The 21,533-nt window shown below is 41.3% G+C and overlaps 2 protein-coding genes across 12 annotated transcripts; both read left to right on the top strand.

The window, feature by feature from the left end:
* Positions 1–3,249: 3,249 nt before the first annotated feature.
* On the top strand, positions 3,250–6,487 carry LOC140992053 (growth/differentiation factor 8-like). Its single transcript, XM_073462280.1, has 3 exons — positions 3,250–3,582; positions 5,011–5,381; positions 6,107–6,487. Exons 1-3 carry the CDS (start codon positions 3,255–3,257, stop codon positions 6,485–6,487), a joined length of 1,080 nt encoding a protein of 359 aa, XP_073318381.1. The 5' UTR covers positions 3,250–3,254.
* Positions 6,488–11,642: 5,155 nt separating this feature from the next.
* stat1a (signal transducer and activator of transcription 1a) lies at positions 11,643–20,282 on the top strand. Of its 11 annotated transcripts, none has more exons than XM_073462234.1 (25): positions 11,643–11,787; positions 13,540–13,670; positions 13,965–14,109; positions 14,201–14,296; positions 14,403–14,489; positions 14,580–14,658; positions 14,745–14,836; positions 15,055–15,206; positions 15,329–15,487; positions 15,594–15,686; positions 15,869–15,928; positions 16,040–16,060; positions 16,197–16,287; positions 16,403–16,444; positions 16,639–16,728; positions 17,051–17,149; positions 17,261–17,396; positions 17,488–17,543; positions 17,676–17,767; positions 17,852–17,991; positions 18,145–18,333; positions 18,494–18,569; positions 18,656–18,752; positions 18,914–18,955; positions 19,373–20,282. In XM_073462234.1, exons 2-25 carry the CDS (start codon positions 13,543–13,545, stop codon positions 19,400–19,402), a joined length of 2,292 nt encoding a protein of 763 aa, XP_073318335.1. In that variant the 5' UTR covers positions 11,643–11,787; positions 13,540–13,542; the 3' UTR covers positions 19,403–20,282. The 11 variants fall into 11 exon arrangements, with proteins under 11 accessions (XP_073318335.1, XP_073318333.1, XP_073318342.1 ...); XM_073462232.1 differs by having other exon boundaries at positions 17,673–17,767; XM_073462235.1 differs by having other exon boundaries at positions 11,665–11,787; positions 13,543–13,670.
* Positions 20,283–21,533: the final 1,251 nt, after the last annotated feature.

The raw sequence follows: 21,533 nt of genomic DNA, 5'->3' as shown, positions 1-21,533 counted from the left end.
AATACGTTTCATTTAAAGGGTGACTCCACCAATTTTACACATTAAAGTTTGTTTACGGGTCTTTGAGAGGACTACAACACATCTTTAATTAAAAAAAAGTAGTATATAAAGCCTTTTCTCTGCATGCAATCTGATAAATTGCCTCCAGTGATGTCACTCAGTGGCTAAGTTGCATTGTGGGTAATGTAGGCCTACAACACTGTTGGACTCATTATGGACAGTTTAAAAACAAATCGTTAAAATCAATACAGTGGAACCAGAGATATCACCTCTTTTATTCAGTGCATTCTTCTTCTTTATTTAAAACCTGACGCCTACATTACCCACAATGCAACTTAGCCATTGAGTGACATCACTGGAGGCATTTTAGCAGATTTATTTATTAGTTTAGCTTTTATGGTTGCTCTTCTTATTATTATATCTGATTATTATTATTATTATTTTCATGCTTCTGTGTTTATTTTTAACTGTCTTTGTTCAGTGTTGTTACCCTTTTTATAAACATTTCCAAATGTTATACAATAAATACTAGAAATATGATCCAGACAGTTTTTTTTCTGCAAGAACTTCACAGTATAAACACACGAATACAATAAAAATAACGTAAATACATCGAACTGTAAGGAAAGGAAAAGATAAACAAAAAAGAAAACAAGAAAAGAAACAAAACAATAAAAGTCTGCCAGAATTTGAAATTTCTAAACAATTTAATGTTTTTTTTGAGTTTTAAGTTTTCTGGAGATGTTAAATTTATTTATAAGGAATATATATTTGTGAAATATAAGGAGGGTAACATCACTTGTGATCAGGTCATTTTGTTGTGCTTTTATTTTAGAAGCATTATCAGCTGATTTCCTGTCCCACACTGCTGCCTCCATCACGCTTGATCCATCCAGTTTGCTTGTGCAGAACCAGAACCGCCCACTTTCACCTTATGTGATCTGTTAGACAAAAACAAACATAACCTACAGTCAGTCAGACCTGAAGAGTGTCAGAAACATCCTGTCACAATATCCTGGCTGATCTTTTTGTGGGTTTGGTAACTCTTTGTTTTCTATTGGTCACTGATCTCTGCAGCCTTTCAAACAACAAGTTGTATTTTATAATAATTAACCTGAACTGACTCATCTGTGTCAAAGGTTTACTACGTGTAGTCTAAACTGATAAATATATTAAATATTAAGCCCTTAACATCCGACTTATCCTAACAGACAGCGACCTTTAACAAACAACGTATTATACAATTACAGACTAGTTTTATTTTTTATTTGTTAATGAAATTAAGCACAAAGATACTTACAGCAAGTTTCATGATAATGAGATGAGATATTTTGCTCTCAACTATTGAACTAGTAACCACAATATCACCAGACTCCCTTAACAAATCATCTGATTTTATGAGTTGTTGAGTGAGGAGAAACTTAACAAACTTTGTGAAACAGCTGTGAGTCACCAGACTCCCTTTAAAAAACACTCAATTTTGAGACTTGTCGCACTGGGATAAATTTAACAAACTTTGTGAAACGCTGTCTACTCACATTCCTAACTATTCGGGCCTACATGTTAATTTGGCAAAGGTTATATGTGAAGACAATATCACCAGACTCCCTTAACAAATCGTCTGATTTTAAGAGTTTTTGAGTTACGAGAAACTGAACAAACTTTGTGAAACAGCAGCGACAAGTTCTAAATCATTGGTGCCTTCTTGTAAAATTCGGCTTTAAAATGCAAAACATTGAGTTGTTTCTTTCCTTGTAAAACGTGTCAGTTTGTACCCGCCTACATTAAACAATAACTACTGTAATATGAGCTACTTGTTTGTCATCTGTGCAGAAAGTCACCAGACTCCCTTAAAAAAACACTCAGATTTGAGACTTGTTACAGAAGGAGAAACTGTATAAACTTTGTAAAATACTGTCTGCAACAGATTCTTAACTATTTGGGCCTACTTGTTAATTCAGCAAACGTTATACATAAAGACAATATCCCCAGAGTGTGAACTTTGACCTCCAGTCTATTTTCATGTATATTGATTATCTTGAATATAAAAGACTTAGATGTAGACTTCTTGACCTTGTACAGTAAATGGTGCATTGTTATAAGATCAGTTCAGGGCTGGATGAGAGGAAAGTGTCAGAGCTGTCAGACTGAGAGTGCAGGACATGAGACTCTCCACAAGAGAGAGCTAAAGGACAGGAGAGCAGAGGAGAAGCACCAGAAGAAGCAAAAACATGCTTTGAAAAATGTCTTTGACCTTATTTCACACTGTTTTCTGTCACTTTGTTCGTATATATTTTCTTTTTATGTGTGATTTGATTTAAGTGCTCCATGAATTATTGTCAGGGGGTTAACGCTCTTCTTTTTTTCCTTTTTGTTCATGTTCTTATTTTTCTGTTTAAGATGATCCTCACCTTTATCTACCCAGTGCTACTGTCGGGTATTAAAGGGTAAGTTCAACCAAAAATATGAATTCAGTCATTTTCTATTCAGCTCCGTGCTGATGGAAAAGTCAGGTGAAGTTTCGTAAACCATGAAACATTTCTGGACTGAAGTAGACATACTGAAGTAGATGAGACTTGTTTTAAAATGTAAAAAATAACAATAAAACAAAAAAATCAATCAAAACATCAATTAAACTTTGCCGAATTAGTTATTACAAGTTCCTGTTTGCAGTGTGCCTGTGGATATACACACAACTGTCACCAGATTACTTTAATACTGAAGAAAACTTAAAAATGTGAAGTTTCTAAGGCAAGTTCTGCACATGTAAGGAGGGTCTCTTTTTTCAAGTATTTGTAAGTGGATTTATGGAGTCAGTATTTCATCTAAACAACTGAAGTAGCTGGAGACTTGTTTTAAACAGTTAAAGACAATTATACTATACTATATAATTATACTTTCTCACACAGTTAGAGCTGAATTTCTTTTTCTTGTTCGGTCTATTTCTTGAAAAAAGAACAAAATGAACATCATGAAGATGAAGCAGCTGCTTAAAACTTTCATTATAAAACCAAAACAAAATAAAGGTTTAGGGTCTTTTGTCTATGATGTTAAAAAAGGAACATTTAACCTAAAATTAAGACCCATCACAGGAATCAACAAAGTATTAATCATAAAATCCCTCTTCCTCTTTAAATTTCCCCTCTGATTAAAAAAAGAAAAGATCCCCCGAGCAGCCAATCATAAAGTCCCGAGGCCCGGGGACAGACTCATATCAGACAGCGTCACTGCACTGACCTCTTCTTCTCTCCAGGATGCTCGTCTTCCTCGGCCTGACCGTCCTCCTCTCCGCGGGCTTCTCCATGGAGATGAACCAGACCTCCAAGCTGCTGGCGGAGAGCGGAGAGCAGTGCTCGGCCTGCGACTTCCGGGAGCACAGCAAGCAGATGAGGCTCCACAGCATCAAGTCCCAGATCCTCAGCATCCTGCGGCTCGAGCAGGCTCCCAACATCAGCCGGGACATGATCCGACAGCTGCTGCCCAAAGCGCCACCTCTGACGCAGCTCCTGGACCAGTACGACCCGCGGGTGGAGGACGAGGATCACGCCACGACGGAGACCATCATCACCATGGCCACCAAGCGTAACTAAACTAAACCAAACCAAAAGTCCTCCGCGTGTTCTGTCTTCTTTTCGCTCTGCTCCTTTTCTGAACCTCATGCGTAAAATGAGAAGCGTTTGATCCGTGCGTAAAACTTGTGCGTAAAGTTCGTTTTCCAGGCAGCAGAATAAAGGAGACATTTTTTTTAAATCAAACCAAAAAACTCAAAGGGTTTGTTTCTTCTTTTTTGCGCTGCACCTTTTCTGAATGTTGTGCGTAAAAACAGAAGCGTTTGATCCGTGCGTAAAAGCTATGGGTAATGGTCATTTTGGTTGCAAATGAAAATGTTCGACCTACGTGATTATTTTTATCCCGCTGAACAAAGAAAAAAAACACCTTTCAAAGTGAAATGTTGGACTTTAATCCTAAAATAATATCCGCATTTTGATTTTTGGAGATGTTAGTACTTAGAATCTATAATGTAGTGTTTGGAGAGACATATATAATATTTTCACTCGGGTTAAATACCAAGAAATGCTTAACTTTCATGCCACCTTTTGCACACTGCTGACTATGTACGTCTAAATTAAAGTCACACAATCTGAAGAGTTATCTGCCAGTTGAGTGAATAAAAGAAATCAGACTCAGGCCAGATGGTGGCGCTAGAAAAGAAGTGATGGGGTCAATAAATACTGGCATAAAATTTTAAGGTCATTGTTTTGAAGATAAGATGCAATGAAGCGTTGATCAAAGGTACATTTTGTGCTAATGGTTGCAAGAGGGTGAAAGGTCAAAGGGTCAAAAAAATAAATAGGGTTCATCCTCTGGGGATCATCAATATTTACAGCCATTTTCATGCTAATGTTCAAAAGTTTTGAGATATTCTGCTCTTGAAAAACTTGAACACACTGTTTCAACTGATCCAACCATTTAACTAGTAACCACAATATCACCAGACTCCCTTGACAAATCGTGCAATTTTGAGACTTTGTGAAACGGCTACAGCTAATTCTAAATCATTGGTGGCTTCTTGTAAATGCAGCATTAAATGCAAAACATAAAGTTGTTTCTTTCCTTGTAAAACAGTCAGAAAATAACATATTGGTGGTAAACATGTTATATTTTACAAATACAATGAAATGTAACCAATATAGCCTACTTCTTTGTCGACTGTGGAGAAAGTCACCAGATTTCCTTTAAAAAACACTCAATTTTGAGACTTGTTGCGTTAGGAGAAACTGTACAAACCCTGTGAAACGCTATCTTCTACAAATTCGTAAAACTTTGGGCCTACTTGTTAATTCAACAAATGTTATAAATGAAGATATTACTTTCTTTGTGTTTAAAATGTATTTGTCTGTTCCTGTGATGTAGGTGTATATTTGCTATCCCCGCTTCTAGACTGGCTAAACGCACAAAAGCCAATGTTCAATCTGTTAATTTAACATTTTAATGTTTTTTTTCCTCCAGACAATCCGATCGCCCAGGATGAGTTGTCTTCATGTTGTCTCTTCAGCCTCAGTCCGAAGATCCAGCCCAAAAACATCCTGCGCGCTCAGCTGTGGGTCCACCTGCGGCCGGCCGACATGGTCACCACCGTCTTCCTGCAGATCTCCCGCCTCAAACCTGGGAAGGAGGGAAACAACACCCGAGTCAGAGTCCGCTCCCTGAAGATCGACACCGACGCTGGCGCTGGCTCCTGGCAGAGCATCGACATCAAGTCTCTGCTGCAGGCTTGGCTGCGTCAACCAGAGACCAACTATGGCATCGAGATTAACGCCTTTGATTCCAAAGGAGAAGATCTGGCTGTTACCTCAGCAGAGCCGGGAGAGGAAGGATTGGTGAGTGCAATCCAAATATTAACACATAACTCTGGACGTTTACCGATGGTCCATTTTTAATGCTTTGTTCTGGCACTACAAGAAGTGGCCTCATGGGGGCGTTGCATTTTTTACTTCCACGTAGGGCCTTGTTCTGGATGGATGGATGATTTGGTGTTTGGTTGGTTGGTTTGTTGTTCGGTTAGTTGGTTGGCTGGATGGATGGTTGATTCGGTGGTTGGTTGGTTGGATGGTTGCTTGGTTGCTTGGTTGGATGGTTGCTTGGTTGCTTGGTTGGATGGTTGCTTGGTTGGTTGGTTGTGTGAATAGACCCTATTAGCTTTTGGTGCGGATTCAGATAAAGGGACGGACTCCAAGAATTTTTTCTCACTGTCTCTAACATTGCAAGATATGGCGTTTTTCCACATTTTCGTCCTCAGGGAATTATACCTGGATCTTAATGGGAAAAAATCAGGCTTATTTTGGTGGCTGGTATCTATGAGTGAGTACAATTTCATGCGGATCCCAAAATCTAGATCTAGTGGATTTTAATATGGTCAATTTGATATTGGAATAGGCTTGATTGAATCAAAGGGTACTGTTGGGCCTTGGTGGAGGTGTGCACTCCACTGAGTACCATTCTAGTTTAAAGCTGCAATTAGAAACTTGCAATGGAAGGAAGAAACCCTGCATTGTCATGTCAGAAAAGTTGTCAGTCATTTTCAACATTTTAATTTCCTTTCCAGCAACCGTTCATTGAAGTGAAGATCCTCGACAGCCCCAAGAGATCTCGCCGAGACTCGGGCCTCAACTGTGACGAGGAGTCTGCAGAGACCCGCTGCTGCCGCTACCCGCTCACCGTCGACTTCGAGGAGTTCGGCTGGGACTGGATCATCGCGCCCAAGCGCTACCGGGCCAACTATTGCTCGGGGGAGTGTGAATTCATGCACCTGCAGCAGTACCCACATGCACACCTGGTGAACAAGGCCAACCCACGAGGCACCGCAGGGCCCTGCTGCACGCCCACCAAGATGTCGCCCATCAATATGCTCTACTTCAACCGCAAGGAGCAGATCATCTACGGGAAGATCCCGTCCATGGTGGTGGACCACTGCGGCTGCTCCTGAGGAAACCCGACCATAGAAGCTTTGTTTTCAACAAAGAGAAAGATACAAGGAGTATTCTTAAGGACAGGACTCCTAAAGTTGTTTTTAACTTTCATACTTTGTGCTTTTATTCAAATACAAAAAACAAATGCTAACTAAAAAGACCAAGCATCCAGATTGCTAGATCAGGAGGATGAGGGTTAGAATAATAAACTAGACATTCTTTGAAAATGTAACATATCCATCAAAACACACAAACTCTGCTAGCTACTAAAGCTAACAAACTAATGGTAACATGTGGTTTTATAGGTCACCCTACTCAAATTTGATTGGATATATTTATGTAACCGTTCCCAAGTTCAAAAGTATTTTTATTTAACTTTTACAGGAGCAATTTCTAAGACATGGCCAGAATTTTAGTTTAAAACAAAATCAACAAATTCAAATTCATCAAATAATAAAGATAATGAACAGAATGTTAAGAAACAACAGTGAAGTTAGCATGCTAACCAGCTAGCCCCAGCTGGTTCCGTGTAAAATACCACTTTGTAAATCAAGCGGTGATAGTCTTCTATTAGCCTTGTTACTTTCAGCTGGGAGCCTATCTTGTCTTCTCGTCCCTGGAGTCATAATCCTGGTCAGAGCCGCTGTAAATCGCCTCCTTCCTTTAGCCACTGTCTTTATAATGTCCTCTGGCGGTCTAGGGGGGCTGTGTTCAGTCCAAGTTTGGTGTCAGGCCACGTTCACTGGGAGACGGCTGAGCCCTGGTGACCTTAACTCCATGGCTAACTGAGCTTCTTGCTAACAGCAGCTAGTCACTAAAGCCAAAGATAGCTACAGCAGAAGTTAGCGGTTATGCTGCCCCTTATAGTTTTGGAGCAAACATTGAATTCTGGCCATTTTCTAATAAATTCCACCTTTAAAGCTTGTGTCACTACTATTTTACGTTTACGATGGCTACCCCACGTATCCTGCCCTCCTTCTAAGGTGGAAGTAAAGTTTGCAGAAGACTGTAAACAAAGAAGAACAGTGGCAGAAAGTTTTGTCACCGCAGTTTCTCTTCACAATATACTAAACTTCCTCAAGCATCAACATGTTCAGTTAATTATGTTGTGCAAAATGTGATGTTCTCAATGTAGTATATCAAGTATATCATGAGAGGTTTTCATTCTCAAAAAATAAAAACCTAGATATGAAAATATGGAGGCATACTGTGTATTCGACAGATAGATGGACAGACTCCTGCTGCTTCCTGTCCTCCTGTCTTATGAAAACGTGTCCTGATTTGAGCCTTGAACCAGAACAAACACTGCAGGACGTCTTCCATGTGCGCCCTTATTTTGAAAAACATGAACCTTATGACTCTCCCGAAGCTTGTTTGCAAACTCCTCGCTGTGATCTGTTCTCAAGAGCATCACAGTGATGTGAGAGAGAAAGATCTTTTTTTAAGGACGTTGTTGCAGGTGTGTTGTGATGTTAATGTGTAATTTGTGTTGTGTGTCGATCAGTTTGTCAGGTTTTCTTGTACTCAAGTTATCTTATCCTTGAGGCCAAAAGGTTGAATGCATTTGTCTTGTTAAGAAAGACTTTCAGAGCTGTTTTCTTATGTTTTGCCTCTTCTTCTGTCTTCTTCTCTGGCATTTTGCATGTTTTCTTCTTCCTGTTTTGAGGCTTCCATGCGGTACACATTTACAGGATAAAGAATAACTTGACACCAGTGTGAAAAGCAGTATTTAACTGCCCTCAAAGTGGCCCTCCTCACCTGAAAAACAGCCCATGAAAGCAGGTTATTGCGACCCATTATTATGTTTATCGTTAGGTGGCGACCTCTAGTGCTCGGAGTAATTATTACGGCAGCAAAGGAGGAAGTCGGGTCAATCAGGTGCCACAGTCTTTCACCAGAGACCACTGTTCCCGTCTCGTGTGAAACTAAAAATCAACCTTAACTTGTTTTAATTTGCAAACAATTTTCCAAATGTAACCAAGTAGTTTTGGTGCCTAAACCTAGAACTGCGACAGTTTCACTACTGTACTCACGTGACAATGAAGGTCCAGTGCGCCTGTCGCTGGTGCTCTCCATAGGTCAGATATTGGGGCTTTACAATTACCAGTTATACAGCGCCGGGTTGAGCAGCGCTGCACCTGAGATGGACCGTCTCCAAAGTCAGGTCAAAGTGCTCCCACCCAACCTCAGGTCACTGCAGCAGGATGGGAAGTTAAACCACTGGAGGTCAGCAAAAACAAGAGCGTCATAATTTCTGGAAAGAGACACTGCTGTTGAATCGTATCTTTTTGGCGGGTTGAGCACCACAAGCCGAGTGCCATCTAGTGCTGTTATATCGGACAGAAAGGGCCGAAATCTCCAAAACCAAAACAATCTGGATGGAGACGTATGTATTTTTTTGATTTTGGGGTTGAACGGTCACTTTAAAAATAAAGATTTCCTGGTTTTCCTGTTATACTCAGAGTGGAACAGCCTCTAGTGGACATTAAAAGAACTACAGCTTAAGGGAATTCAATGCTTTCCTTAGCACACAGCAAAAAAAACCTAATAATTTCAAGCAGTTTGGAAGCAATAATACTTTGAATCTCTTCATCACTGATGGGTAAAAACAGTGTGGGGAGTTTTGGGTCCAACGTGAGGGCAGGAACACTGATCTCAGAGGGAGGTTTGATCTCGATTTGAAGCCGAGTGCAGATGTCCTGACTGTTGTTGTGCTTCACGGGGGTTTCTGACCCAAAACGCTTTGTTCTGCTGCTGGAACAGAGAGTCCACAGTGACACAGGTTTGTGATTCTGCAGCGAACAAAATGTCCTGTCCTGTTTCCTGTGAACCAGTGTCGGATCACTGAGCGGTTTTATCCTCTTCTTATTGTTTCTTTATGTTCATTTCTGCAGAGGTTTCCTTCACATACAGGAGATGACAAAGAAAAAGCTGGATTATTCCACTTCATGAGAGTTTAAATCTCAATAAAACTAATAAGCAACAGGTGAAGGTTGATACATTCTGATTTTAAAGATGAGTACTTTTAAAGACGGATGATGAAAGAAGTGGATTTTGTTTTATTTAGCATTTTTTATGAGATTTTGCAGAGTTCGTTGCTATTTAAGTCAAGATAGACAAGAGTGACTTGATTGTTATGTATGTGCACATACAACTAGAGTTGCAACGGCAGTCATGGAATGTAACTAAGTACATTTACTCAAGTACTGTATTTAAGTATTTGTACTTTGAGTATTTCTATTTTCTGCTACTTTATACTTCCACTCCACAACGTTTTGGAGGCAAATATTTTACTTTATACTCTGCGACATGTAGAAAAATTAGAGAAATGCTGAATATCAGGTTCTTTTTACAACATTGTGCAACAGTGTAAGATTTTATCGAAATGATAACATCTCATAAAATATCACGGTTGATGGGATGGTGCGTTGAGGGACAATCTGACAACTGAAAACCTGATGTTGGTTGCTGAGAAGCATTGCATCAGTGAGCTACATGTTTACAATCACGTCAAAATGTCATTTGTGTCTTTGAAAGTACCAAAAGTTTGATTTTAAAGCATTTACCTGCTTCATATTTCTTTTTCTTTTCATTTTCTTTTCAAATTTGCTCTCGTCACAACTCTGTATTTATGCTCTGGTTGGGTTTAGGCACAAAAACCACTTGGTAAGGGTGAGGAAATCATCATGTTTTGTCTTAAAACACCCGGTTTTGTCGCCACAAACACGGCTGGAAAAATGTGCCGAGGTCACCTTAAAAAAATGTCCTGCGGTGTCATGTTTACGAATGTTGAAATGTCGGCTTCCACAATAAAACTATCCACTGACATGTACAAAATGCTGAAACGGAGGCTTGAAAATCAGGTAGTAAAACACGTAATGTGACCTATGTAGTCTATGATACGTTCCCTGAGGTTTGCAGAAACATTTCACATCACATTTTAATGAATAAAGACACACTGTTGGTGTCACATTGTTCGCTGTGATCGCAAACATATTTCAAGGATGTTTTTATGCTCCCTGACTTCACACACAAGTTGCAAAGTGTCAAACCCAAACATCCTTCAAAATATATATTCAAAAATATATATGTATTTCTGCCACCAGGTGGCGCCAACGTGCACTGTTTCCAAATTGAAGTAGTATGAAGATGATCTTTAAAAGAGGGTGAACGTTGTTAACTGTGTGCTTTAGATATTTGTGGTGTTTTGTGCACTAGATGTTCTATAAATGTCTCCATTTTGAGAAATACTGTAAAGCATTGACGTATGTGAGGAAAAGATTTGATTCAGACTCAAATATTTGTATAAATAACATATTTGTATCGTGCTTTGTGAGTGAACTAACAGGCTTGGATGCATTTGTTGTGCTGCTGAACAAAATATTCATATTTTCTCTACCAGTTGTATAATCTCTAAACCAGTTATATGCTTTGTTATCCTACAAAATAAAGCCACTTCTGGGAGCTTTTCACCTCTTAAATTGTTCAGATTGTCTTATTTGCTAAAAAAAAGGCATAAAAATGTACATTTTTGAAGCATTTTCAAGCTTATTATTCATCTTCATTTTGAAAACTTATCAGATTTATCGTCTTTATTCATTGAGAGTCACCATACACACATATATAGGATATAATAATGATAAGAGTTATTGTTTATGATTTCTTATTGAGACCAAACATGCAGAAAAATGTGTTTTTTTAAATTATTCAACAATTTCTATTGAAAAATAGTCATATTTCCTGGAAATCGTGTTATCTGATGTTGCACTTATCGATATGGAAAGCGATCAGAGTGATAGACGAGCTTTTAGTTTCAGAGTTGGAGGAGTTTGACTTACTTTCTGTTTCTCTGAAAACACGTGGTCACCTCACGCTCTTCTGCTCAGTGGCTTCCCTCCTTCAATATCTGTCATATTTTGCTATTAATCATTGCATATATATTTAACAGATAGTTTGACAACCTCAGAGTGTATTAAAAAAAATAAAGCACGGATTTATTCAGGATTTTTTTGCTCATACTACGTGAAAAACGTGAAAAACACACTGTTTATAGTTGTTATTATGGGGGAGCCTGCTAACTGACAGAACAGCCGGTTTACAGCCATCTGATTGGCTGTCACAAGCAAATGGGCGGGCGCTTCTCGCTCATCCTGGCCTGTGGTTGGCTGACGCAGTTTCCGCACAGCGCTACTCTACACTACAGCAGCAGAAACAAGCGGAGGTAGCTTCCTGCCACACTCGTTGCACAATTTTGGACCTTTCCCGAAATAAAACTTCATTTCTGTCAGAGATTTTACACATTTCCTCTAAATAAAAGGTAAGTTTAAACACTTACTTCCTCAAGGAGTGGCTAACTGTAGCCCAAAGACGATATTTGTTCTCATATTGTCATAAAAACTGACGTACAGATGTGAGTTGCCGAACTTGGCTTTGCTAGTCGGGAAATGTTAAACGAAAACAAACTATTAGAAAAGCGCTAATATCTGCTGATACTTCGCTCACTTCCACCTGTGTGTGAGCTGTAACGAGCTGCAGTTATATTAATCTAAATTAAACTGTTAATAGTGGTTTACGTCATCCATCTCCGCCCAGCACCTGAAATCTGAAACATTAGTTATTTAACACCAACCTGTCCCAAATGTCGTACTTGTACTTTATATGTCACAACAGGTGAATTATATATAAGCCGAATTCACAAGTGAACAATAAACATTTAGATGAAATGTTAGGTTTCGTTGTTTGATGCATATATTTACGGCGATAATGAAGAAATCCTAGAAAACGTCACATTTCTGGGTGGAGTTTGGTTCGTGACAGGTGGCAAAGACAGGTGGGTTCAAGGATGTTTTCTTTTGTAGGCTATTTAAAGACTGATGCTGGAGCGAGGAAAATGAAACCTATGGACTTCACCTGCTAGCTTACAGTGAAAACAATATCAATAAAGTTGAGTTTGAATAATAGAAAGTTTAGGTGTTTGTAGCTGAAGATGAGTCTGCATTAATTATTTGTCTTCTTTTTTCGGATATTCCTGCAAAATTGCATGAACATGATAAACACACAACTCTAAAATCTCAGATGTTTGACTTTTCTGTCCTGACTGTGAATGCATCTTATAACTTAAATACCTACCTGTCCTAATTTTAATTAATTTGTAACAACAGATGAATAACACGTAAGCCGAATTCACCAGTGAACAATAAACATTGAGATGAAATGATAAGTTTCATTGTTTGATGCATATATTTGTGGCGATAAAGAAGAATTCCTTAAAAAGTCACATTTCCAGGCAGAGTTTGGTTTGCACAACTAGCGAAGCAGTGTGGGTGCAGGGATGATTTCTGTTGTGGGCTATTTAGAAACTGACGCTGGAGCGGGGAAACTGAAACCTATGGACTCCATCATTAACCATTGCAGCTCATAGAGACAATGATAATTATGATAATGTTGAGTTTTAATTATCAAAAATAAGGTTTGATGCTGAAGTTTCATGAACGAGTTGTAGTTAAGGATCTGTATTAATTATTTGTAAAATATTTAACACACAGCTCTACAGACTCGGATGTTTGACTCTCCTGGTGACATTGAATGCATCTTATAACTTGTATGAGTTCAGGAGGAAGGATGCAGCCCATAATAATTACAGAGTCAGCACTTCAGATTTCTGTAAACAAGCAGCTGGGTTGGTGAAGTGAAAAAAGAGAGAAGTGCCCTTGAGTGATACATTGAATTTCATCAATTTCCAGAGCTGCCTGACCTTTGACCTGTAGGGAAACACCAGTTTTTTGCATTATTTTTGCATTAAGTGATTGTTGTGGGAACACTGAGAGACAAAAATACAACTATATTAAATAGTAGCAACATTTGGATGCTGGTTGTAATTTGAACAAGAAACTGGGTTAATTTATAAACAGTAAAATCCTTATTTTTTCAGATTTAAGCGATCCTTATGTTTGAAAAGCAAATAAAGGATCGTGATCAGATTTTTTAGGTGATAAACTATCAATATTGGTGTTCAAAAATCAAGAGGTGGAGAGGCTGAGTCCCTCATGAAGCTGCTCTCTTTCTCCAGAAGATGGCGCAGTGGTGCCAGCTCCAGATGCTCGACTGTAAGTACCTGGAGCAGGTGGACCAGCTGTACGATGACTCGTTCCCCATGGACATCCGGCAGTACCTGAGCAGGTGGATCGAGAGCATCGACTGGTAAGAAGACCAGGTTACTTTGAATCAGCGTGCTGCATCTTTGTTTTTACATTTTCCTTTTTACCTGATTTTTCTGGTTTTACTTTATTAAAAGACAGTTCAAAACCATATGACATGTTATTAAAATGGGAAAGCTTGCTCTCGTTGCAGCCTCTCCACTATGAGGATTTACTGCTTGTCGGTGTTTTATATCATCAACATTTGAATATTTTTGTTTTTCAGACTGTTTGTCAGACATGTTTTTCCCTGTTGGTTGTATCTGTAGTAGCAGTGCTGTGTCTTCTGCCTCCTCAGGGACACGGTGGCGATTCAGGACTCTCTGGCCACCGTTCGCTTCCACGACCTCCTGGCTCAGCTGGACGACCAACACAGCCGCTTCGCCCTGGAGAACAACTTCCTGCTGCAGCACAACATCCGCAAGATCAAGAGGAACCTGCAGGTCGGGCTGCAGACTTTACTCTTCGTGTGATGTTAAGTTGTGCTTTTAAATCTGGTGATCAACTCTGAATGTTGAGTCGTTGTCTCTCCAGGATCGGTTCCAGGAGGATCCGGTCCACATGGCCATGATCATCTCCAGGAACCTGAAGGAGGAGCAGAAGATTCTGGCCAGCGCCAAGAGCGCCGAGGTAAAACTCCAAATCCTTCACACTGAACCTTTAAATGGACCTGGACACGAACAGCTTCCTATAAACTCGACACAAGTGAATTAAAGTGCGCTGGTTCTGTGTGCAGCAGGAGGGAGAGGGGACGGTGTCGGCCATGGTGGTGGAGAAACAGAAGCTGGACAACAAAGTGAAGGAGCTGAGAGAACGAGTCCAGGTAGCACGACTTATACACTCACAGCTTCTGACCTCGCGCTGCTAAAATGTCACGAAAGGATCCAATGTCTGCTTGTTTCCTCTAATTCAGGTAGCGGATCAGAACATTAAGAACCTGGAAGATGTGCAGGACGAGTACGACTTCAAAGTCAACACGCTGAAGAACAGAGGTGAGGAGAATGTGGAGGCTGGCGGTCTGATCAGTCAGGGTTTGAGATGGAAGTGCACGCAGGCTGATTTCTTCATGTTTCTGTAGAGAATGAAATGAACGGCATGACGCCAAAGGAGCTGGAGAAAGAGAAGATGATGGTCGGGAGGATGTGCTTTGATCTGAAAGCCAAACGACAGGTGAGCAGAGCGCGACGTGTTGAAACCATGACGACCTGCGACTAGCTGATACTGCACAGACAAAATGGGCCCTCAACACCTGAGATGAAACAGGATTAGGGCCAACGAGAAAAAGAAGTGTTTTCTGACTCTTGTGTTTCTGACTGATTTCCACAATTCTGACTTTTTCTCAGATTTATTTTCTTCTTATTGAGTCTGTCTCTGTATCTGTTCTTCAGGACGTGGTGATCCAGCTGACCGACCTCCTGAACGTCACTCAGGCGTTACTGTCCGACCTGATCTCAGAGGAGCTGCCTGAGTGGAAGCAGCGGCAGCAGATCGCCTGTATCGGCGGTCCGCCTAACGCCTGCGTGGACCAGCTGCAGAACTGGTGAGAGGGTCCGAGTCCGAGCTACGACCTTTAAACACAAATACACAACAAAAAACATCTTCTTCATTTCTTCATCTATGTCGTCTTCCCTCCTTTTCATCCTCCTCCTCTTCGTCCTGCAGGTTCACAGCAGTAGCGGAGTCTCTCCAGCAGGTCCGTCAGCACCTGAAGAAGCTGCAGGAGTTGGAGCAGAAGTTCACCTACGAAAGCGACCCCATCACTCAGAAGAAGGCGCACCTGGAGGCCCGGGCCCTTGAGCTCCTCAAGAACCTCCTCTCCAAGTACGGAAGACCAGTTACTGATCACATTATTATTGATTATCAGTTAGGAATTTGATCTCAGCCTGTTCTAATTTTTGTTTTGTTGCGTGTGTTGCGTATTGTGCAGCTCGCTGGTTGTTGAGAGGCAGCCCTGCATGCCCACCCACCCTCAGAGACCCCTGGTGCTGAAAACAGGCGTCCAGTTCACTGTGAAACTGCGGTAAGAACTGCAGGAACTAATGTGTTTTTTTTTTGTGTTTTTCATCCAAAGTAAATGTAAAGACGCTGAAAGTGTCCCACAAAGGAAATAACGAAACGAAACCAAATGGCGCTGCAGAAGGAAAAAACAAAGCGGTTACTTCCTGTTTCATTTGAACTGAACTCGTTTTTGTTTCCGTTCAGGTTTCTGGTGAAGCTGCAGGAGTTTAACTACCAGCTCAAAGTCAAGGCTGTGTTTGATAAGTAAGCAGCGTTCAAACATCTAGTTTGACATCTCCTGCTCTGTACTGTTCATACCTGAGCGTGTTTGAACGTGTTGGTAAATAAATCTCTGTATTTCTTCTTCTTCCTCAGAGATGTTACAGAGAAGAAAGGGTCAGTCTCAAAACCATTTACACACAGTTTTAATATATACAAGTCGCTTATATTCTCATAAAATGTCAATGAACTGAATAAATTATTGTAAATGTCTCCTGATAAATCGACTCACTGACGACGTGTTTATTGTCAGGTTTCGTAAGTTCAACATTTTGGGAACAAACACCAAAGTCATGAACATGGAGGAGTCGAACGGCAGCCTGGCAGCAGAGTTCAGACATCTGGTGAGTTGTTTGATGTGTGAGTGTTTTTAGCTCCTGGTCCTGTTTTATTAGGCTGAGATTTAAACTTGTGTGTAAAAACTGTTTCTCTAACTTCTCGTTCTTTTTCTTCATGCAGCAACTGAAAGAGCAGAAAGTCGCCGGCAACCGAACAAACGAGGTAAGAGCCAAAATGAGCATCGTTAACTAAGCGAGGTGTGAAGAAGCTGTTTTTCTTTGTAGATGATGTCATCTTGTTCCCTGCGTCTCGACAAAATATTCATCTTAGTTCCCAAACCTCACGACACAAACTTTATTGACCTGATTGTGTGTGTTGTGTTTGTGTTATGTGTGTTGTTTGTTGTGTGCGTTCAGGGTCCTCTGATCGTCACCGAGGAGCTTCACTCGCTCAGCTTCGAGTCCGAGCTGCAGCTCAACCAGTCGGGACTCGACATCAAACTGGAGGTGAGACACAAACTTGTTGTTGTTGTTTATGTGTGTCTGTTGTTTATTTGTTGTTTGTATGTTTTTCTTGTTACATGTTTTTGTTGTGGTCATTTTTGTTGTTGATATGTTGCTTGTGTTTATGTATTGCTGTTAAATGTTGTTGTGTTCTTGTTGTTTTGATGTTGTTTGTGTTGCTGTCATTCAAATATTGTTGCAGTTGTCTTTTTTTTTACATGTTTTTGTTGTTGTGGTCATTTTTGTTTATATGTGGTTGGGGTTGAGTTTATGTTGTTGTTATTTATATGTAGTTGTTTAAATGATGTTGTTGTTGTTGTTGTAGGCCATGTCTCTGCCTGTGGTGGTCATCTCTAACGTGTGTCAGCTGCCCAGCGGCTGGGCCTCCATCCTCTGGTACAACATGCTGACCACAGAGCCCAAGGTGAGCTCGTGAGCTCGATTGAGATATTGATGATACGTATTGTTTGAAATATCAGTGTTTCACCTGCGTACCAGTTTGCTGTTGTTAATAAAGTTTCCTCGTCATCCTCAGAACCTGAAGTTCTTCCTCTCCCCTCCGGCGGCGAAGTGGTCTCAGCTGTCCGAGGTCCTCAGTTGGCAGTTCTCCTCCGTCACCCAGCGAGGCCTGAACACGGAGCAGCTCAACATGCTGGCTGACAAACTGCTCGGTAAGAACCACAACGGAGAGAGAGCGTAATAATTCACCTTCACCTTCACACTGTGACACTGTGTGATGTAAACATGAATGTTTCTCTGCAGGAGCCAAAGCTCAGAGGAACCCAGAGGGACAGATCCCCTGGACCAAGTTCTGCAAGGTGAGCCGCAGTCAGCCTGGGATATAAAGATCCGGTCACCTCTGAGGCCCGATCTCTCAATCTGAATGTGCTTTTAGTTTTCTTTAAAGGGTCATTTTGCCAAACTAAGCACCTTTTCTTGTCGTTTAGCAGAGTGCCAATGAGAAAGCTTTCCCCTTCTGGCTCTGGATCGAAGGAATCCTGGACGTGATTAAAAGACACCTGCTCTCCCTCTGGAACGACGGGTGAGACACATCGAGCTTTTCTTCGTTTCAGACATTTGTACGAGGTCCCGGGTGGATTTGTGAGTGTTTTCTGTCCGTGTGCAGCTCCATCATGGGCTTCATCAGTAAAGAGAGGGAGAAGGGTCTGCTGACCGACAAGTGTCCCGGTACCTTCCTGCTCCGGTTCAGTGAGAGCAGCAGAGAGGGAGCCATCACCTTCACCTGGATCGAACACGACGTCTTCGGTGAGCCAAGAAAACATTAAGCAACGTCAGAGTGGCTCCTACGGGACTTTAAACAAATCAAATTCAACAGGTTCTTGACAGTAAAATACTGTAAACTGTCTGAGACTTTCTGCGTCTTCACCTCGAGTTTCTAACGTCTCTTTATGAACGCAGACAAGCCGGTCTTCCACTCGGTGGAGCCGTACACGAAGAAGGAGCTGTCCGCCGTCTCTCTGCCCGACATCATCCGCACCTACAAGGTGATGGCGGCCGAGAACATCCCCGAGAACCCGCTCCGCTTCCTCTACCCCAACATCCCAAAAGACAAGGCCTTCGGGAAGTACTACCCCAAACCCACAGAGAGTAAGTCACACGACCTCGGTAAAGGTGGAGCTGGATCTGTCGTAGATCTGTTACTGCACATGAACGTAGTATTTTTTAATAGTAGTGCAGAAACTGCTGCTTTATTCTTCCTCGTTCCAACCGACAGACATTCATTTCTACTATTTTTACCGTCTTCCAGCTCAAGAGCCGATGGACGTGGAGAACCCAGAGAGGACGGGCTACATGAAGACGGAGCTCATATCGGTCTCAGAAGTGTAAGCATTGATTTTATGATCATTAACGCGACGTATTATCGATTGAACAGATTTAATGTGGACGCTCTTCTGTGCTGTCGCTGCAGACATCCGTCCAGGCTGCAGGACAACATGATGCCGATGTCTCCCGACGACTACAAGGCTCTGTCCAAGTACGTCAGTCCCAGAGACATCGACGCTGTGGTGAGTTGACACACTGCTGCTGTGTGCTGCTTTAAATACTGCTGTCCTGCACTGAACTGACTCGCGCTCTGATGTCAGATCCACAGAAACAGACGTGAGAAGTAAATAAATGATAAAATAAGTCTGTCTGTCTCCGTGTTTTCTTCTCGCTCTGCTTTCAGGCCAACAACCTGATAACAGGATTTGGAGAGTTTGACATTCAGGTAGACGCAGCTTTAAACTGTTGCTCTACACTGGATAGTATCTGTTGTGCTTCTCTGTACTAACTGTTGTAGTTTTCCCTCCATCTACACCATTAATTTGCTTTTTTTTTTTTTTTTTTGCATCATGGCACCTACAGGGTTCCCACAGAATGTTAAAATCCAATAATCTGGATTTTAAAAAGCAACAATTCACCAGAATAAATAACCCCATATTCCTCCAGAAGTTGTTGTAATGTCCGCGTTAGCTTCATTGTTAGCGCTGAAGGTTGCCGCTTGGTTAAAACCTGCAGAAACCCTGTTAAACCATCACCCCCTCACTAACCCAACACCCTGACGCATGACCCCGTCCATCACTTTAAGATACCAAACAACGTAGAAAAACAAACTAAATGTTCTCCTTTTCTTTTCCCTTCACAGATGAGTGCAGACTTTGAGGAGCAAAACTGAGGACGACAGAGTTTCCATCCTCGTCTTCACACTGTACTTTTCCTTCAGAGCCTTTGTTTCTTTAGAGGTCGTAAGATCTCGGTTGATCGTGTAATACGCTCTTAAAACTCGTATTTCCTTTCCGATTATGGGATCTGAGAACCTTTTGAGTTTGGATACAGGTCAGTACCAGAACAATGGAGAAATAATAAAGCCCCAGTTGGACCGGATTAACATCACAGAGGAACATTCACTCTCGCACGTTACGCAGCAAAAAGCCAAACATGGAAAACATGTTGACGCTTCAGAAGTCGCCTGAGAAGCTTCAGGTTTTTAAGTTTCCTTCAGGATCAAAAGAATCCAGTGTTAGTTGTCAGTACGTGCGTCAGTAGGCTGGAAACAGGACCTGCTAATTGTTGATTCGGCATGTTTCTGATGCCAAAATGGAACAAATTTGACACATTTCAGGAGGTTTTCGCTCTCCTGATGCCTTTATTTTACCCTGTCGTTATACCTGCTAGTGTGAGCATGTTTTCTAAGATGCCCTTAAAAAACAAATCCAGTCTGAATGGGGCTTAAAACAAGTTGAGACCGTCTGTCACTTTATTTCGTGTACATAGATTTCTTTTTATTGAATGTGAACTTTTAAACTCCATCATAAGCCTTTAAGTTCGGTGACAATTAAGAATGTGATTCTGCAGATAAACTATGAAAACATAGGACAAGTTATTCAGTTTGATTTAATGTTTGTCGGAAAAAAAGAAATGAATTTCACAAAGTGTTTGTGGGTATTTAGGTTTCCTTTCGTGTTTCATTAAATAAAATGTATCATTAGCTTTGGTTTCCGTACGTGATGTAACAGCAGCACAGCTACAAGCAAATAAACTACATCATGACCTCATGAGTTTTGTTTTCTTTCTATAACGGGTGTCGCAGGTACAACAATGCAATTCTCGAACGTTTTCACCTTTTCTTTTTGGCAACTGACTTTAAAATGCATCGACTCGAGCAAGGATTGAAATCACTTCCTTTGAAGCTCTTTCTAGCCCTCGAAAACGTTCAGTTATTTGATCAGGAACACTTTTTCAAAGTTTCTTTGAGATTCTGATCCTTTCTCTTGGTGTTGGAGTTTGTGGCGGTACTGGCGGTAAAATGCTAACAGGCCGGCCCGACCTACATAAAGATATAAACATCTAGAGGGGATGCCCGATGTCCGCTACAGGGACAATAAACCAATAAACAAATGCCTCTTCAGGGGATAACCGAAGTGAAATGTGCTCATACAAGCCCCAGTGAAATAAAATGTTAAAGCTGAAGGTGTGTAGGGTTTCAAGGGGTTCAAGAATGAACATAGCCAAGAACAAAAGATGGTGCCTAAACAGACCAGAGTTTCTGGCTGGTAATCTAATGGGCCGAGGTTCTCAGTGAGTCACGGACAGATCCAGAATGAGTGTGGAGCCTCCTGAGTGTCATTCCCCACCTCTTTTAAGCCTTCACAAAAGGGCATCGTCACACCATGATCGGCTGGGAGGGAAACGCCCCGAGCTGCTTCCACTCCTCAATCAGGAGTCAGTGTCCTCACCTGCACACAGATGATCTGAATCACCTGCAATCAGTCCAAAACAAAGAAAGATAGCAAGTCTTAAACAATGGGACCAATGGTGGCTCTCTCACTCATTCTGCTACAAGTTCAAGATTTAGAGGGAACCGAGGATCGAACCTGTGACCTGGTTCGTCGGAAAAGTAGCGGCAACTTGGAAGACTGTAGCGGAGCTCAATGTGCTCCATCGACTGGGGAAATCCTTGGTCCTCTACTTTGGAAAATGGTTGGTCGTCAAGGGCAATCATCTCCATGGTTTTCTTTAGTCCTGCTCAGTTAAACTCTCAACAACAGCAACAAAACACAGACGTCTGATTGATTTTTACACTTTTATTAAATGTTTGATCTGTGAATAAATATCTGAAGTGCTGCGACACTCAGAAAACCGTCCGCCGTGAGCCGAAGCAGCATAAATATACATGAAGAAGAAACAGAACGACACCAAACACGTTACATTCAGAATACTTCAGTCGCAGCTGCACACAGACGTCACTTCATATGTACGACAGCTGAGTGAGCGGAGCTGCAGGTCGGGATCACTTCACGTCAACT

The sequence above is a fragment of the Pagrus major genome, chromosome 24 (genome assembly GCF_040436345.1).
Source record: "Pagrus major chromosome 24, Pma_NU_1.0".
NCBI classification, from domain to species: Eukaryota; Metazoa; Chordata; class Actinopteri; order Spariformes; family Sparidae; genus Pagrus; species Pagrus major.
The sequence above is the reverse complement of the archived record's forward strand: the minus strand, read 5'-3'. Positions and strand labels throughout refer to the sequence as shown.